Raw genomic sequence first — 19,172 nt, 5'->3', positions numbered from 1 at the left:
CCTCCCCGCCCGCCGCCCCCGCCCGCCGCGCAGGGAGGGAGCCGCGGGGGCGGCGGGGGGCGGCTTCGCCCGCGGGTGCGGGCGGGCGGCGGGCGGAGGCAGCGCCGGGACCCGCCGGGGGGGCCAGGGGGGAAGCGGGGCCGGCCCGGGGGTCGCCCGGCGCCGCGCCGGCCTCGGCCCACCCGGGGATTGTCCCAGGCCCACCCGGACTGCCCCGGCCGCCTGCAGCGGGCCGGCCCGGGCCTCGCACCCGGGCGGGCCGCGGCTCCCGGGGCTCAGAGCCCTGGTGCTGTCGCTGGCCCCCCCGGCGGGCAGGGACCTGCTGTCACCCGGGCGGTGCGGCCGCCGCTCGCCCGGCCTCAGGCCATAGGGGGGGGTTTCCCTGGCCCCCCGCCCCGGCCCGCTTTCCTGCACACCTCGGGAGCCGCAAACTTGACCGGGTTTGCTTGTATCTAAGGCATCTTCAGCGCAGCACCTGAATGCAAATCGAAGCCACAAGCAATTAAGTCTATGCTTACCGTTAATTACGTGTTTACACACATCAAGCACATCCCTGACAGGCCCTCGGCTCCCGGCACGGGGAGGGCTCCCCATGACACCCTGCTGCTCTCGGAGGACAGGGGTGGCACCTGCACCGCCACCTCGGGTGGCATCTGCAGGGTGTCTGGCATTTCTCTGGCAAGCACAGGAAAAACACGAGTGCGGTGGGTGAAACTGCAGGAGGATGGATGTTTTAAAACCAGACCTCTGCTCACATGCCGGGGCCATCTTCCCCAGGACTGCGGGAGACGAGAGCAGGCTTACAAGACTTTATTTAATTTATTTCTCCCTCCTGGCTCCGATCAATCCTCTTTGCCTGGGCCCAGATCCACGCTGAGCCGTGCTGCGTGTCCAAGACCTCGGCCGCTGCGGTGTCCACTTCACTGAAACCGCCCAGCAGGTCGGGTGTGTGAAGAAATACGGCCGTGTCACCGTGGGCTTCCGTGCAGCCCGACCTCAGTCAGCCGGGCTAAACACGGCTCGCGTCGATGAACGTTCCCATACGACTTCCTCCCTTACGGGAGAGCCGGCTGGTTTTTCTTGTCTCCTGTTACAGATAACGCAAAGGCCGGTCCCGAAGCGCCAGCTCTGTGTAACGCGGATGCCGCGCTGCTGCGGTGGTGAGGAGGGACAGCAAGGAACAAGTGGCCATGGGCAGAGGACTCACTGAGGGTCCCAGCCCACCGTCTCGGCCGTGGTTTTGTGCAATTTTGGGCGAGTCACCTGGCTCCTGCGGTGCTGGTCCTCGGCCCTCCCCGAGTGTTTCTTCACTTTCTAAGAGCATTGCAAAACAGTAGTTTTTCTGTTCAGAGTCACAGTTGCAGTTGTTTCGTGCCTCCCAGGCTATCTGCTAGCTTTTTTCCTTGAAACCCCAGCACCGGAGTCAAGTGGTTATGTCAAAATCTGTTTGCATTAAAAAAAAAAAAAAAAAAACCAAACCAAAAAACAAACGAACCAAAAAAAACCCCCACACCTGTTTCTCAGCCTTCTGACCCCAGAGGAAATTTGTGGGTGTGTGCCGGGGGGGCTCGGAGGGGCCTGACCCGCTCAGGGGGACCCGCAGCGCTCAGAGGGAAATTCGGAGCCCACTCGTTTTTGACCACCCGCATCTGCACCCCAGTTGGCCTCTGTGCTGATGCAGCCGGTGGGCAGCGCTGGAAACCTGCAAAATATCACCTTTGGTCTGCAGAAGCTCTGAATTAAGAAAAACAAACCAAAAATAGGAGTCGAAAGGGTTTGCGAGTGCATGTGCAACACACTCTCAGCCCTGCCGGGATCACACCGACCCGTGGTGCTCTTCCCATCGCCCCCCTGCACTCCATGTGCCACCACCGGAGCGTTTCCTCCTCCTGCCTGTCCCCGGCAGTGCAGGGGGACGCAGAAGAGCCGGGAGAGGAAACCCGCATTCGCGGAGAGGGGGACACCGCTGCTGCTCCTGGTTATTTTTCTGCCGGTCGGTCAGTTATTTTTGTTAACGCTTATTAATGAAGACTTGGGAGAGCTCCCTTTGTGAAGGGCTCACACTCGCTTCAATTAAAGGCTAAGAAAACTACCCAAGCGTATCACTGAGTCATCGAAGAAATCCTGATGAGCACGTAGGAGGCTAAACTCCTCGTTCTTGTTTTTACAACCAAAGAACCAAGAGGGGATACGGGAACAAAACAGAGGAGGAGACTCAAAGCCTTCTTAGTGAGTCGGAAGAGAGGGACACAGAGCTGGAGCCCACTTTCCTTTCGACGGCGTCGGGCTGAGCCCCCTGAAGCCTCTCGCATGCCCGGCACATCCCGCAGCGGGCAGCGATCGCTGAAAGAAAAGGAGCAAAGGGAGCCGAGGCGCTGCACAGAACGCCCGGGGGGAGAAAGAGCTCGCAGGAGCTGTGTTTGTAAAGGGCAAGTCTATGCCAAACCTGACGAACTTTCCTTTACCCAGAATTATACCTGGAAATATAAAAAGCCACAGCGTTTGAAAACACGTATTTACATTATATATGCCCCAAAGCAGAATAAACAAAGGTTAGATTTGTAAACTCTCCATCTTAATTAAAGCAGCGCTGCTTTGGACAAACCCACAGAACAGGTGGCTTGAAGTGTTGTGTTATTTAATTTATACCTTCCAGCTCCCTTAGTCATTGAGCTGGGACAGCGATAGCATCAGCAGCCACCCTGCTGCCGCGCCGGTACCCGCGGAGAGCGAGCAAAGGGAATTTCTAGGGCAGTGGGAACCGTGTGGCCCATTTACCGCCATCCCGAGGTGACTCTTTCCTGCCTTCTCAAACAAAAATCCTCCCTCCTTTCTTCCTCAGCACTTCCCGCATTGTTGGGAATGCCGGGAACGCTGCCGGGGTGTCCCCCAGCTCCAGGATAGTTGTGGGGATGCTCTTGGGGGGCCAGAACAGCACCGGGGCTGCCCCTCGGTGCTGCAGCCCTGCTCTGCCCGATGCTGGCACTGCCGAAACCCCTGCGCAGCCCTCGGCCGCTGGCGTGCCCTGCTGCCACCCAGCACGCGGCTCCCAGCCACGTCCGCCTCCAGAAGAAGCGATACCCACGGTTAATTTGTCAAACCCACCTCACGGTGCGACTCACGCAGAGGGGAGCTGTGTCCTCCACCCTGCTCAGCCACCAAACAGTTAATGAAGTGCCTATTTGCACAGGCGCCATTAGCTGCCCTGCCTGCTCAGGGATGCGGCTCCCCTCCGTGAACCCAGGAGGACCATCGAAATTACCCATTTTATCCCACAACCTTTGCAGAAGTCCCCTGTGCTTTAGGAGCCATAATGGGACATGAGCGATACAACCCTAATTTGCTTTTCTGCTTTCTGCACATCTCCGGCGGTCACGGCGCCGATGAGCTGGGCTGGGCATGGGACCTTCACCCAGGACCTTCAAAGCCGCGGCGCTTTCCCCCAGCCCTTGCCTGCCTGCTGCCATGCCGTGCTCCGATTTCGTTCGGCGAGCATGTGCTTGCATCGCTAAGAATAGAAAATGTTGTCAAATATTTCAGCTTTGGAGGAGCCCCTTTCTGTTTGTGCTCTGCTCCCCGAGCGACGCGGCGTGCTTTGAATTTCACAGCTCTGTGGGGCTGAAGAGCCCTCGAGTGTGTAAATAAGCTGCAACGACGTTACCGAGAATGTGCTCCCCGCGGGCAGCTTCCCTTCAGCTGCTTCCCAACTTCGTGTCTTCTCTGTTTTCTCTCTTTGCAGCCTCGACTTCCCCCCCCAAAAGCTAAAAAGAGACAGTAAAATGAAGCACAGGTTGAAGCAGAGTGCGTGCCCGCTGCAAAGCCTCAGCCCCCATCGGGACAGCCTCTGGGGCAGCACGGCCATCCTGAGGATCATTTGGTGTCCCCCAAAGAGCATCCCACCGCATCCCTCTGCCCAGCGCCCGCCGGCCAAGCGTGTCCCTGACCTGGACTAAAACCCGGGTGGAAGGTGCTGCGGGGGCAAACATGTCTCCTAGGCAGAGGGAAAGGGAAAGCTCTCGCCCACCGTCATCATCTCCGCTACCACGCGATCCTGCTGCCATCCATGCCACCCGCCATCCCATGCCCTCGGGCAGCGGTGGCAGCGGTGCCCTGCCCGCACCGTGCCAGGGCCACCACGCACGCCTGCCCCGGGGCTTGGCGTCAGCGCTGCCTCTGCGGAAAGCACCGTCGCCTTCTTGTAATTAGTGCATCTGAAAGATCGCTCCACTTTTGAAAAGAGGAAAATAGGATGCGGGAAATTACCAGCCAGCTCGGCTGCATCACCGCAGAAAGGCACGGTGACAATCAATGGAGAAGCAGCAAGAAGCTACTCAAAGGGAAGGAGCCTTGTTAGCAGGGCTCAGCAGGGATCGCTGAACGCTGCTCGACTCTGTTTTCATCTTTTCAGCGCCAAACTTTGCGTCGCGCGTCGCTGCAGCCGCAGTGTGGAAGGGGGTGGGGAGGGAAACTGGAAAAGCCAGCGCGATGCCCACGGCGGTGGAGTCGTGGAGCCACAGGGGCCGCACGCTGTCCTGGCAGCGGGGAGACACCCCACCCCCCCCCCCGGGTCCGTACGGAGCCGGTGTCGGCTCCCACCAGGGCTCCCCGAGAGCCGGGGGATGCCCGTGCCCCCCAACAGGCAGGAAAAGCAGGAGCTGCTCCGTGCTTTCAAGCACTCCCACACCAAACAGCCCCACAGAGGGTGCACCAGCCGGGAGGGAAGGGTTTGGGAGAGCTGCACGGAGGGGACCTTCCCTCCGTGCAGCTCTCCCGCACCCTTCCCTCCGGCTGGTGCACCTTGCATCCCCCCTCGGCCACGCTGCCAAGGCACCTGCTGTGGGAAACCCTCCCTGCCTTCCCTGGGATGTCATCATCCTCCCGAATCTTTGCCATCCCCATGGATCCGGCACCGTCCCCTCTCCCCGCGGCAGGTGGCTTCCCGCTTTCCCGCAGCCTGAACTCTGCGTTCCCCGCACGCAGCCCCGCCGGGGGCTGGCTGCCTTCCCCCGCCCCAGCCCGCCACACGCCACAGCCGCGCGGGAGATGCTCGGTGCTTCCGGCCAGCGCGGCCTGCGGGACGGCGGCCAGCGAGCCGCGGCCGAGGAGGAGCCCGGCTATGTTTAGCCCTGCCGCCGGCGGGCAACGCGCCGGGAAAGTGGCGTTATCTCTTCCCACCTCCTTGTCCTCAGCTGCGCCGGGGCTAATCTCTGCCTGGCACCTTGAGCAGCCCAGCTGCCCCATGCCGCGAGCACCCGGTGGCCTTTTGTTATTATTTTGGTGACCTCCACCACAACTTTTTTCCCCCCACAAAGCGGCTGCTGTCATCTGCCGCGCCGGCAGAGCGGAAGAGCTGCCCTCCCTGCCGCTCGCCACGCTGGCCCTGGGGATGGGCAGCAGGCTGATGGCTTGTCACCGCCCTCAGGCACCTGCAAAATTACCGCCCCTGCCCCAAACGCGGGGCTGCCCATCCCGACTGCTGCCCGCAGCGGGTGCGACAGCCCGGGGCAGCCGGCACACGGAGAGGGTGGAGGATGCCATGCGGTGTGGATTGCCTACCTTAATATCAAATATTCGCTTCTACGCACATATATATGATTTGTATATGATTTACACAAAGATATGCCGATATCCAGGGTTTTCTGTTTCGCACAAGGACATTTCAGAGACCTGCTGGCGGGTGCTGGCTGACGCTGGCTGCACCCTCCTCCCCGCGCTGCCCCTGGTGCTTTGCCTTTCAGCCACCGCTTGCTCTCCAGAAAAGCATCCACACTTTGATTTGAAAACTTCCCGAGACAGAGCACGTACCAATTACTTAGCGCCGCGCTCCTCCGGTTAATCACCAGTGACCATTTTTAGTAATAATTCCTGCGGGGCCAAGGACTGCAGGGAAACATCCGCTTCTGCCTCGCTCCCCTTCCCACCATCTGCCCCGGCTCCTCCTGGGCACGGGATGTATGGCAGCAGGCACATAAGGTCAGTGCATTTAGGGGAAAAAAAAAACCACGGCCACTGAATTAGAGCAGCCGAGCCGGCAAGGAAATCCTAGCGCTAATCCCTGATCTTTCACTGACACACGGCAAAGCTCGGACAAGCCGGCTGCCTCCCTCCTCCCCAGCCGCAGCTGGAAAACGTGGATAATGCTGCATTACCTTCCCCGCAGGGCTGCTGCGATTAATAGTGGCGAAGAGCTCGGAAATCCTTTGGGGAAGGAAATGGCGATGGTGGGGATTAATACCCGGCTAAATGGCCACGGTCCCCCAAGACCCAACTTGTGCCTTTGCCAACGCTGTGCCCCATTTTCTTTATTTTTTGCTATTTTCTTTTTTTTTTCCCCCCCCCAGGCCCCGGGTGTTATTTAATCTCATTTGGCAGCTATGGATTGCCTCCCAAAGAATCGATGGTTGTGCATTCGGCTGTATCGCTCAGCGCATCCCATGGGGATGAGCATCTTTGGCCGGTGGGAGCCTCGGGCAGAGCATCCCCGCTCTGGTGGAGTGGGGATGCTTTGCCGGAGGCTCCCGCCGGCCAAGGATCTGACTCTGCACCATATTTCCGAAAGGATGAACAAAATCTTTGGCCATACCCACTGACTGTTGCAGAGCCGGGCACCTCCAGCTCAAAGGAATTTCGGTGCCGTCAAGAAAAGGTCCAAGACCCCACCTGGAGTCCTGCGTCCAGCTTTGGAATTCCTCAGCACAAGAAGGACGTGGAGAGCGGGGCCAGAGGAGGCCCCGGAGATGCTGGGAGGGCTGGAGCCCCTCTGTTGTGAGGACAGGCTGAGAGAGCTGGGGGGGTTCAGCCTGGAGAAGAGAAGGCTCCGGGGAGACCTTAGAGCCCCTTCCAGTCCCTAAAGGGGCTCCAGGAAAGCTGGGGAGGGACTTTGGATCAGGGAGGTGAGCCATGGGACGAGGGGGATTGGTTTTAAACAGAAAATGGGGAGATTTAGGGAGATATTAGAAGAAATTCTTGGCTGTGAGGGCAGTGAGCCCCTGGCCCAGGTTGCCCAGAGCAGCTGTGGCTGCCCCATCCCTGGAGGGGTTCAAGGCCAGGTTGGACGGGGCTTGGAGCAACCTGGGCTGGTGGGAGGTGTCCCTGCCCAGGGCAGGGGGTGGCACTGGGTGGGCTTTAAGTTCCCTCCCAACCCAAACCATCCTGTGATTCTACGATTCTACCATCCTGCAATGCTCCCCATGCCTTCCCTCTCACCTGCACCCTGCAGCTTTCCAACGCGGGCTTTAAAAACACGCACGTCTTTGGGGCAGGAGCAACAACGTGGCTAACGGAGGCAGAGTCAAATCCTAGCCAGAGCCGAGCGCGGAGGAAGTTTCCCCCCTGCCCCCGCTCCAAGTTTGAAACAGTATTAAAAAAAAAAAATCACTAGAAAAAACACAGACCTGCCCTTTGTCAGAAGGAAAATACCCAGAGTTCAGCAAACTGCCAAGTCTGTCATGTTTTAAATTTCCGCTGGCGCGCTGGAGGCAGCTGCGTGCCGCAGCCTCTCGGCAGCGAGTGAAACACTCTGTGCCGTCCCTGCCGCGGGAGCCCAGCGCCGGGGCCGCGCTGGCAAATCCTCCCAGGTAGACATCTGCGTGGTCCGAGCTCGTCAGCATCCATCGCGGCGGCAGCTTCACGGAGCGCAACCAAAGTCACGCCACAAATGGGGTATTTTTCAAAAAAAAAATAAAATAAAAAATTATACCCGAAGCGTGAATCGTTAGCTGAGTCATAGAAATATGAAACTCACTTAAGGGATGAATTAGAGCTATTAGAATACAGAGGTAATTACTCATGTGAACAATGCCCTTCTCAACTCTTTAATGATTACACAAATTAGCGCATAAAATTACGTTAATAGCCCTACAACTGTTGCGAATACACGCAGCCCCTCTGGTTGGGAGGGGATGAGCAGCTGGCTGAGCCCGGAGCCCCTCACCGACCCCGGAGCCCATCACCGAGCCCGGGCCAGGACTGCAGCTCCGTGCCTGCCCCATGGATCTGCCGGGCTCCACGTCCTTGCCACAGCTCTACCAGGCTCCGTGCCCATCCCATGGATCTGCCAGTCTCTGTGCCTGTCCCACAGCTCTGCCGGGCTCCACGCCTGTCCCATGGATCTGCCGGACTCCATACCTGTCCCACGGCTCTGTGGGCTCTGTGCCCATCCCATGGATCTGCCAGGCTCCGTGCCTGTCCCATGGATCTGCCGGGCTCTGTGCCCACCCTGCAGGTCTGTGCGCTCTGTGCCCATCCCATGGATCTGCCAGGCTCCGTGCCCGTCCCATGGATCTGCCGGGCTCCATGCTTGTCCCGTAGCTCTGCCAGGCTCCGTGCCCGTCCTGCGGCTCTGCCAGGCTCCATGCCCATCCCACAGCTCTGTGGGCTCTGTGCCCATCCCATGGATCTGCCAGGCTCCGTGGCCGTCCCGCAGCTCTGCCAGGCTCCATGCCCGTCCTGCAGCTCTGCCGAGATCCATGCCCATCCTGCAGCTCCACCGGGCTGAGCCAAAGCGTGGCACGGCACAGACGGGTACATCAGGCTCTGCAGCCTGACTCACTCGCCTTCTTCAGGCGTGCTGGAGAGGGATTTTAGGGAACATTTGTTACACACGGAACTTCCTGGAATCTGCTTTTCTGTTTTGGTCCCCCCCCACCCCCCCCTTTAAATTCAGCTACTTGAAACAGCTTCAACTGCAATTCAAGATAAACTGCTCTTCACTGTGCAGGTGCAGCGAGGATTATCTTGCACTCGGCATAGTGGACTCTTACCAAAGCTGTAGCTATTTTTAGCCAATCTAGAAATTACTATAATTTTGCTCTACAGCTAAAAACTAACTGCTGTTGTCAGGAGTAAGAAATCTTGAGCCGCGACTAACACACGCGGGCAGATCAATGAATGAGCCTGCTCTTCTAAAGCAGAAGTTTCTGTTCAAACCCAAAACAAACAACAAAAAAAAAAAAACCCCAAACTGTGGTTTCAAGGAGAAACCACAGGTTTTCTAGCCATTTCTATTTCAGCGCTAATGTTCGGTTTATTAAGTACTCCGCAATGGGTAGGATGAGCGATAGAGGCGGGGTTCCCTCCCTCCCTCCCCGCCGCACAATGACGGCAGTATCGTGCTCCGTGCCGCCGGGCAGCTGCGCCGGCCGCGGGCAGGACAGAGGGGACACACAGCCCCGGGGGGACAATCGCCCTCAGTGCGCCGACAAAGCCGCACTATCGGAAGCGCGGGACCTTGTGAAAAGGCAGATTTCCCCGTGCAGAAATGGCAGAGAGCTGCTGGGCGCCAGGGAGGCAACGCCGCACCTGCCCAATTCCACCCAGGACGTGCAACCGGCCAGGAAACCTCTGTCCTTGTGGTGGACAACACAATGGTTTCAGAGAGGGGGTTAAATTGGTGTGCCCCCTCCTCCTTAACAAAGGGGTTTCAGGCATTCCCATCTTCCAGTTACTAGCCCTTTCCATTTTCTTCAGAGCCAATGGACTCTTGAATGAGTTTTGGGAAGAACACATTCATAAAAAGACGCTTGGTGCCTTGGTTTTGATGTTTAACTCCTCAAAAATACATCCCCAGAACAAGCACCTGCAGAAGAGCTACCGAACAGTTCCTGCTGCCTTCCAGTGGAATCTGTTTCCGCTAATTTATCTAAGACATTAAAATAAACTGAAGCAAGTTTTACCCAAGAGCCGGAGCTGGGCAAGTGGGTGACTGGCGAGGTCGGTGCCTGAAAGCCAGCGTTCCCTGAGGGGCTCATCTTCACCCGCAGCCCCAGAAGCCAAAGGCCCCCCCGGGCAGGAGCGACTGCTCCCACCACTCAGCTCACCCCCACCCATCGCAGGAACAAAGTTAATGAACTCATAGAGACATGGTGCAATTAAAAACTGAGAGTATGTCAGAAAGCACGGACTCCTCCATCTAACTTCTCCCAGCACTACCAAAACCGGTTTGTAGCACGTTTCCAAGAAATTAATTTAATTCCTCTGTTTGCAAAGCCCATTACGTCAATTAGAGAACACGACACCCCCCCGAAGACAGCGAGACACCCTGGCTGCTGCAGAGAACCAGAAATGAAAAACACAAGGCACTTGGGGAAAGTCCAGTGTGACCCAGTGAAATGGGCTTCCCTGCTCCAGCAGCTGCGCGTCCGGCTGTCGGCAGTACGACAGCAGAAGAGATTTTACAGCAAAAAGGCATGAAAAGCACCAGAGCTTTTGCACCGTGATGTTTTATTACAGGATCTCAAAGCGCGTTACAAACACCAGCGCTGAACAGCGTTGTGGGGTACAGACAGGAGGACAAAGGGAAGGGGCCGGTCGCGGCACGCGATGCCGGGACAGACGCAGAGCGGCAGGGACAGGGACAAGCAGGGCATCCGCCGCGGCAACCCCACCTCTCTCCCCTCGGTGTGGGAAGCCAAAACGTGAGAAAGAACTTCAGGATGGCTCCATTCCTTTCCATTTTTCCACAAAAACGCAGCGTTTCCACTTAAGAGGGAGGACCAGCAGCCTTCTTGCAGAGGTACGGTGCCCACCAGGTCGTTAAGGAGCTTTGCAGGCAAATGACAAGGTCCACAAATCCCCGCGTAGAGGACGGCCGGTGTCACCGCCTCCTCCTCGGCGGAGTTCAGTGCCCTCCCGCGCTCCCCCCGGCCTTTCGGCGGGGTGGTGTTTACTACAGCTGCAAACCACTTAGAGACAACCTCCCAAGCAAATAATTGTTAAGTATTTCCCACTCACAGGGCTCAGCTGCACCCAACGGGGCCGAAGCACCAACCCGCTCCCCGCGCACCCCTCGCCTGCCAGCTCCGCACCTTCCAGCACCTCTATCATCACAGCTCCTACGGGTACTCCCCCACCTTGAAGTTAGCTGAACCACCCCTTAAATTAGCGCACCAGCAAATTAATTAGCTCCTTATGAACTTGTTTAGAAACTCCGGACTCCCTGGGCCAGAACCCACTCTCCTATTCCAGGGACCAGACTGTAACCCCTTTGTCTACCACGGTCCCGGCCTGCACCGCTCTTCCCCGCCACCCCCCCGTGAAATTGACTTTTTTCCCAATCCCTACCCAGTCAGAAAGCGATTCTCTATCAGTCCTCTCCAAATGCCACTTCACTTCAGCAAAACGAAACTCTTCAGGTTCCCTGCTGGGAAAGAAAACATTCCGCCTCCCTGAGCACACTCGTAACCTTTGCTTTAAAACCGCTCCCATTTCACCTTTTTTGAGTGCAGGCGACAGAACCGATCAATGCCCAGAAGGGTTTGGGGTTTTTTGGGCCAAACTTCCCCTTTCCTCAGTAGCACACCCCCACACGTTGCCTGCTCTGCTCCTGTTTCCCACACCCAGGCGAACAAACTCCACAAAAGCCACCCCAGCTCATCCCTACAGCTCTTCTTCCCCTCCACTATCAGCCCACAGCCACCCCAGCACTTGAGCGTGTTCTGTCCATAACAGCTTTTACCCTCCCTAAATACAGTGCTTTGCTATCAGGATTTCATCATTTTTGGAAAAACCTCATATACACATCTTTGGCAATACAGTATTCTGCAGGGAAACAACTTTAACAAATCACCATCTCAGTCACCGCACGCAGAACCCTTCACAGTAGTATGCGTGCCACACTCAAAACCCAAATCTGCTAATCCTGCCCCAAACACAAATCCCACCTTACCACAAAAAGCAACCCTCCTGCCCCTCTCCACACAGGACCCTGCATTTCCCTGCCATACAGAAGCAACCCACAGTCATCCATTTCTGAAAAGCAAAGTATACACTATTTACACAAGCGCCCTATTTAAACATTAACCTGATCGCTCTCCAGGACAGTCCCACAAACGGGCAATTATACTCTGCAGAAAGAAACACCTCTGTGCTAACACTCTGCTCCGTAATTCATCGTAAATTAAAACACATTCAAACACAATCAATGTCATTTCATCAGACAACTAAAGGCATATTCGCATACTCCCCGTTCCGCGATCAGAACGCTGCCCGAGGGAAGGTGCCGCGTTCCCAGCCTGGCCTCAAGCTCCAGGCGCCACGGGGCTGCCACTGCCCCACGCCTATGCCGGCAGCGACAGCTCGGTCATCACTCACCGACCTGCCGCTAAAGCCTGCTCCTTAATAACCCGCATCATTACTTGCCTCCCATCCAACACTTGGTACTGGGAAGTTCCGCACACACCAGTTCTACCCGTATTTATTTCCAAGAGGATCACGGGGGGAGCACGGAGCCAGATTAATCTCACATTCCCCTCTGTGATCTCTTTAGAATAGTATCGTTAGCAACAACATTCATATTAAACCATCCGCCTTTAAGCGGGAAGAATTCTTTCTTTTCACCTACTCATATAATAAATTCCACCCATTTCCCAGGGAACTGATCCTTTATTTAGGAGAAGCTCAAACATCAACGCTTCCTGTGAAACACTACATCTCTGTTGAACACAAAAGCCTTTTGTCTGAAAACTTGCGATTTAACAAAAGCTACAGTGGCAAGCAAAGACTACGACTCTTAGCAACAAATGATGACAACCATGCATGTTTTTTTAAAAATTTTATTTGTCAAAGAAAAAAGGCAATAGCCAATTGAAAACCTACTTAATCTTTAACTCCAATTTTTGTCTTTAAATTTAGAGAAATGACTTATTTACTTTTTTTTTTTAAACAAACCCCCCTTTTTTTCCCCTTTAACGTTTACCATCTACTCGTGCTGAATCCTTCCAAGGAGATTGCTCCAGCGTACCTCTCCAGGTCCTCGCTTTGCTCCTTTTACCAAAAAAATGAAAAACTCCATCGTGCATCTTAAGGGCTCCAATCGTCAAAAATAGGAAAAAAAAAAAATATCTTTGGAATAGCCAATTGAGTTGAATAAAAAAAATCCACACGAATGCGGTTTGGTTGGGGCAGGAATCCACTCCTATGTTCCTGGTAATTTGATCCCGCTCCATGAATCCTTGTAATTCAGCCTCCCTATCCTATCCACATTATGATTTGAATCCAATGATCCAGCTCCAAGGATTGGGATCCAGTGAGCCCTCTCCAATCCAAACCTTTATAACCAGCAAAACCAAAAAAGAGGAGGCAAAAAGTTAGATACTGTAATGAAAAAATAGGATTCTGGGGAATGATCAGTTATGTTTGCCATCAATTAATACAGATGTACATTAATAACTATCAATTCCCCAAAACAAACTTTTGAATGGTGATGCTCAGATAAATTTTCAGAAATGTTAATTACTATTTGGAGGAAACATTGTAATATTTACAATATGTCAACTGAAAATGCCAACATACTCATTGCTCGTACGGTGGTGTGCTACAGGTTTTGTGGTTGCAAAAAATGTTTATGAAACTGGAAAAGCTTACTGCTAAGGCTATCCACCTACTGTACGTCTAATCTATAGCTAGCACTCCCAGCTGGAAGGTAACAAAATTAACTAACCGGAGTTTTCAAACATATCGGTGAGTCAATTGTGAATTAGTCTGAGGGGGCAGGGCTGAGACTTAAGAAATTATTCCCAACTAGGTTTTCTATTTTTCCTTTCATTCTGATACTTAAAAAAATGAAATAGCAACGCTGTATCAGTCACACAGAGGACATGCAGATTTTAGCAGTATTGATATTATACTCTGATTTAAAGATACCCTTGATCTACTACAAGTGTACGAATACTACGTTAACATTAACACTTGTAACCAAATGCTGCATGACAAAGGAAACCAATACTCCCACCCCCGTCCCAGTTTATTCCTTTAAAAAACTAGAATGGAGTAAGATAATTACAAAAGCAAGTACTTAGCCACAATTGCCCGAAAAAAAAAAAAGTTTTAAAGAAAAGAGCAATTGTAGTTTGCGGTAACTAGAACATGTCTGAAGTGACACATAGGTGCACGTACTCAATTAGCCTGTCTCTCAGTATAAGGTCAATACTGCCAAGTTCATCTGTGACAATAGCACTTGGAGTCATACCATTGCCTCCATTATTGATCTGATCCTCCTCAATCCTCCTTTTGACAATCCTAAAATGATTGACATGTGCTCCACAATCCTTTAATCCAAAGCATTCTTAATCCATCTCTTCAGATATGTCTACAGAAAGACACACGAAAAGGCAAGATAAAATATAAGATCCCCCAGAAGAGACAAGTTAGCCACAAACATCCCAACATCCCCAGCTCGTATAAACCATAGCTGAACACTGAGACATTTACACAGCAATACCACAGTTCGAAGAATGTTGGTATTTAACTAGAACTAAATTGAAACGATCCTGACTGACATCAATTAAAATACAATTTACCAAAAACATGAGGGGAATGTTGATGTTAAGGAGCAAATACTCACTAGGGATTTTACACAAGAATGCAATTCAACACTTCAGCCAATTTGAATAAAACAGTTTGAATTAAAAAAAAAAAATAATGAAAGACTGTACTAAGTAAAAGGAAAACTGTGTACAACATGGGGTTCTACAAAAAGATCAGAGCTAGTGATCGTTTATGTACGAGATCGGGATCTGCTGTGGCGGGGAGAGTAGCGTGGAGATCCTCTGCTTCTTCTTGGGGAATAACTGCGGCTTCTGCTGTTGCTTCGACTACGGCTTCTGCTACGACTACGGCTGCGTGAACGAGATCTTCCATAGCTTGGGCTTCTTGGGCCATCAACTTTAACACGGATGTAGGCAGTTTCTCCCTATTGAATAGACAGAACTTTCGATTGAAAAGTCTAGGCTTTAGGGCCATCTTTTTAGGCATGCTGACAGACTGAAGATATTGTTTACTACAGCATGGAAATAGACATCAAAGCTTTAAAGTCTATCTCCTGACAAACGGACCACAGGCTTATTTAGCTGCTTTGTATATAAACAATGAACACCACATGTTCCTTACCTTCAAATCCTACTGATAAGCCCCTTGTATCCAATTCTGGCCAAAGAAAGTAAGTATGAAACCTACCTCATGAGATCTAAATTTAGTGTTATCCAGTTTTCGCACAGCGTAGGTCATATCTTCCTTCCGTACAAATTCCACGACACCAGTGCCATCTCGGAAAACATCAGCATAACATACATCACCTGCTTCACGCATGTGATCCTTTAAATCCTGCCAACTTCCACTTGGAGGCAGCCCTATATAAAAAGCAATGCATTAAAACCCGATTATATTCTCATCGTCTGCAGTTACAGCATTAACTTGCAGCAAACAAAAAGGACTGTGGAGCAAGCAGACGGGCTGCCTCGAGGAGCTATTCGCATCCTACGGACAGCATTCCACCCAGGCTACAAGAGACGATGCTTTTTAAGAAGCAACACGGAGCTGCATCCCCCTTGGCCGGGAAGGTTGCCTGGAATACCCCGGGGGAGCGCTTAGGCCGAGAGAGAGAGAGAAAGAACTCACCCGAGACGATCACTCTGTACTCCGAGCGCCGGGACGGGGGGCCGTACCTGCCCCGGGGGGCTCCGCCTCCGCCGCCGCCGCCGCCACCTCTACCGGTACCCCGGCCGCTCCGAGGGAATTCCACGCGGAGGCGATACCCATCGTAGTCGTAGCCGTCCCGCCCGTAGACGGCGTCCTCCGCATCCCTGCGGGACGGGACGGGGCGGTGAGCGCGGCCGCCCTGCCCACGCACCGCCCCCCTCCCCCCCCGCCTTTGTTCCCGCTTCCCGCCGGCCCCACCCCGCGCCGCTTCCCCCACATCCCCCCCCGGGACCCCGGCGGCGGCGGGGGGGCCGTCAGCGCGGCCCGATGGCGCTGCGTGGAGACAGGCAGCTCCCGGGCGGCTGCCCCCGCCTCAGGCCCAGGGCTGAAGGGGGACACGGACACCCCAAGGGAGCGGGGGGGGGGGGAGAGGGGAGTCTCTCACCTGGGGTCCTCAAACTCGACGAAGGCGAAGGGCGGGCCTCCGCGGCGGTTCTTGAGGTCGATGTCGCGGATGGCCCCGTACTTGTAGAAGACGTCCTCGATGTCCTTGGTGCGGATGTCGGGGGGCAGGTTCCCCACGTAGATGCGGCAGTCGTTGTTGCCGGCTGGGCCGCGGATCACGCCCCCTCCGGACATGGCAAGGTCAGCAATGGCTGCGGCGGTAGAGGGCCGGAGCGCAGAGAGCGGGCGGGCGAGAGGGCGCGGGGCCGGGCCGGGCAGAGGGGAGCGCACACGCCGCCTCCCCCAACAACCGCTTCAAAATGGCGACGGCGGCTCCCCTCGCGGTCCTACTGCGCGCAGCGATTTCACCCCGGGACGCAGCACCGCCCGCGCTGGCAGAGAACCAAGCGGAGACCGTGTCTTCCGCCGCGCCCTCACTCCTCCACCCTGCGCATGCGCCGCGCCGGAGAAAAGTAGTCCCTCCTTTCTCGCCTCGCGGCCGCTCCACCGGAGAAGCCGAGCCCGTTCTGGCGGCGCCGCTGCCGAGCGCGGGGACGCGACGAGCCCGGTTTTCCCTCCCAAAGCCGCAGCTGCCCGCCGCGGGCAAAGAACGCAACTCCCGGCCGCGGTCGGTGCGGCGGCAGCCCGTATGGCGTCACATCCGGTGCGGCGCCCGCGCCAAGAAGGCCCGGCCGGGGCAGGCGCGGGTGTATCCCACAGTGCACCGCGGCGGCGGTTGGCGCCAAGGCGCGGGGCGTGTCCCACAATGCACCGCGGGGGGGGGGAGTCGGGCCGTGTGCAGCGGCTGAGAGGAGGCGGGATGGCGGTGGGGCCGGCAGGGAGAGGATCGGTCTCCGTCCCTGTCCCGGGCAGGAGGGCTGAGGCCGCAGATCACGGCCCCGTCACATTGTGGCGTGGGGAAAAGGGGTTCTGTCCACTCCCCGGCGGGCGGGAGGGCCGAGGGGAGGATGGAGGTAGGCTGAGACCGGCTCGCCCGCGCTGAGGTAAAATGGCTGCCCTGAGGGCACAGGGAGCTGAATCTAGGCCTGTGTCCAGTGCTCAGCCATGCGAGCATCCTGCTTACGTGTCCCCTTCAGTAGAGCGTTAAAGTTCAGTTTTAGGCCTGTTGGGTTCTTGTTTGGTTTGGTTTGTTGGTTTTTTTCTCTTGATGTTGTCCTCTGCCGTTTTTGTACACATCATGGTTCTGAATGCTCTTATCTTAAGGCCTGTTGGATCAGACTAATCTCGTGGTCTGCTCTGGAAGGACATTCAAATCTATTTTGAAGGCTGAGCACGATGACTTTGGACAGACCAAACCTTAAGAACGTGTTTGACTTTCTGTCTATATAAGTTAATAAAAGTGGAGGAACAAAAAAGCATTTGAGACTAAGGCAAAGTCATATCTTAAGTGAGCGAGTTTATGAAAATGCTGTGTCCTGAGGGCTCTCTGCTTCTGCAGATTGGCATGTTACGTGGTGCGTCTTAGGAGGCTTAATGTAGTTACACAAGAAATGTGTATGAAAGAGGGGAGAAACAGATCCCCTGGGGAAGAAGCACAAAAATAATGTACAACTATGTTATGATTACAAGGTTATAATTTAAATAAAGTCTCTTTAAAACGCCAGTGTACTAGTCTAGTTTGTCACAAAACCCTAATAGATGTGTTAAGGCAGTAAATGTGGCTTTGAATCAAAAACTGCTCCCCTGCACCCCAAACTGCTTGTGCCCCCTTGCCCGGAGCCAGCGCAGCTCCTTCCTCTGCTCGCACTGCAGAGTCAGGGCGCAAATCGCTTCTGAAGTGAGAATATTTAGCGTGGTCCACTAGACACAACTGATGTGGGAGGGATGTTTCCAAAAGCGTTTGAAATAGCTGCGCTTTTGCAATCTGGATGTCTCTCATTGATCCCTTGGTACCTTATGAATCCGCACAAGCGAGTTCCCGCAGTGCAGAAGAGTTGGAGTCCCTGTAACCACCGCGATGGGGCTAAAGTAGCATCTGAGTGTGCAGAAAAACCCTTTAGGCTCCTAAGTTAATTAAGGGATTTTGAAAAATGTGTCATGCCTCTTCAGTGGAGCCTGTCATGCATACTTCATTTTTTGTCTGTTAATTAAAAATGCATATTCCGCTAGAAAAACAGCAATCCTGATGACTTCCAGTTAGAAAAATATTTTCAGTGTAACGTCATAGCGCGTTTGACTGTTGTAAATGCCTTTCATTTTTCTCTGGCGTAGGTTAAAATACAGTGATGTGCTTTGCTCTGGTGATTTTTACCATTGGTGCTATCTACGTTAGGTTGAGAGTGGCTTAAATAAAGACCGCTATTAATCACTGAAAGCTGTTATGAGAAAGCCCGTCTTCAGAAGCGGTGGTTTGCGAAGAATAAACTACCAACTACCCAGGGATTTTCTACGTCTTTAGAAGAGCGTTATGGTTTCACAATTCCGTTTATAGCGGAACACAGACTGGTGAGACGGTGACTGCGGTGCCCCCGCGCTTCCAGCCTTGATCTATGTGACATCAGTGGGTGCTTTGGGGTAAATACATGTTTTGAACCAGCACAATTTAACAAGTTATTTCAGTTATTTGCCAGACTCGTTGCATATTAAAAAAGAAAATCTCAAAAGGCCCCGAATATGCTCTTCCCAGGTGTAGGGCAGGCTCCATCCTTTGCCAAGAAATGAGTCTTTATTTTCAGAAGCTTATTAAGCTGCCGAAAGTTATTCTTAAAGGCATCATAAAATAATGGAAAGTCTGCCTGGTTTGCAAAAACCCTATTGCATAATTTCTTTTGTGTGTTAATAATCCTCATAACTGCTTTAAGTGATTGCCTTAATTACCTTAATGAAGTGTCTCTTTATAGAATATTGAATGTTTTCTTCCTCGTTACCTTTTTTAGCTCCGTGTTATCAGCAGAGCGCTTAAAACAGTTCGATAAGCTGCAGAACGTTTATTTGCTTTGTCAGAGTCGCTTTTGGCTTTCTGGCAAAATGTATATGTGGAGAATCATTAAACATTAATTATGTAGAAAATAAATTACTGGGAAGGAAATGGCAAATAATGCTGTTAAAGTAAAAAGCCGGCTACTGTAAAATGACACGCTTCCGTTCTCAAAATGAGAGTAATGAAAACCAGGGCTTTCCAACTGAGAATATTGATGAATAATGCAGATATTAATGGTGTGACCCGGTACGGGGAGTGTCCGAGTGCCCTGAATTTATCCAGGGGAGATTTGCTGGAGAGCATTTGTTACAGCCGATAGCCATCCCGATGCCGTAGGTGGGTCTTTTTATGCGAAGGTACTGAAATGATTTTA

The 19,172-nt window shown here is 53.7% G+C and overlaps 1 protein-coding gene across 2 annotated transcripts; it reads right to left on the bottom strand.

Moving 5' to 3' along the window:
• Positions 1-12,533: 12,533 nt before the first annotated feature.
• On the bottom strand, positions 12,534-17,476 carry SRSF1 (serine and arginine rich splicing factor 1). Of its 2 annotated transcripts, XR_012588210.1 has the most exons (6): positions 15,860-17,476; positions 15,394-15,578; positions 14,953-15,125; positions 14,503-14,689; positions 13,967-14,086; positions 12,534-13,046 (listed from the first exon to the last, which is right to left on the bottom strand). XR_012588210.1 is itself a non-coding variant. In XM_074593846.1 (5 exons), exons 1-5 carry the CDS (start codon positions 16,051-16,053, stop codon positions 14,064-14,066), a joined length of 762 nt encoding a protein of 253 aa, XP_074449947.1. In that variant the 5' UTR covers positions 16,054-17,476; the 3' UTR covers positions 12,534-14,063. The 2 variants fall into 2 exon arrangements, 1 of the variants encoding a protein (XP_074449947.1); XM_074593846.1 differs by having other exon boundaries at positions 12,534-14,086.
• Between the last annotated feature and the right edge of the window lie 1,696 nt (positions 17,477-19,172).

Source organism: Larus michahellis, chromosome 7 (genome assembly GCF_964199755.1).
Source record: "Larus michahellis chromosome 7, bLarMic1.1, whole genome shotgun sequence".
NCBI classification, from domain to species: domain Eukaryota; kingdom Metazoa; phylum Chordata; class Aves; order Charadriiformes; family Laridae; genus Larus; species Larus michahellis.
The sequence above is the reverse complement of the archived record's forward strand: the minus strand, read 5'-3'. Positions and strand labels throughout refer to the sequence as shown.

Excerpts from the sequence above, each read along its gene's own strand:
- SRSF1 (XM_074593846.1), bottom strand. The coding sequence starts at position 16,053 with ATGTCCGGAGGGGGCGTGATCCGCGGCCCAGCCGGCAACAACGACTGC. Across the intron at positions 15,579-15,859 it reads GTCGAGTTTGAGGACCCCAG|GGATGCGGAGGACGCCGTCT; the intron begins GTGAGAGACTCC and ends CCCGTCCCGCAG. Across the intron at positions 14,087-14,502 it reads CCACAGCAGATCCCGATCTC|ACATATCTGAAGAGATGGAT; the intron begins GTACATAAACGA and ends GTCTTTCTGTAG.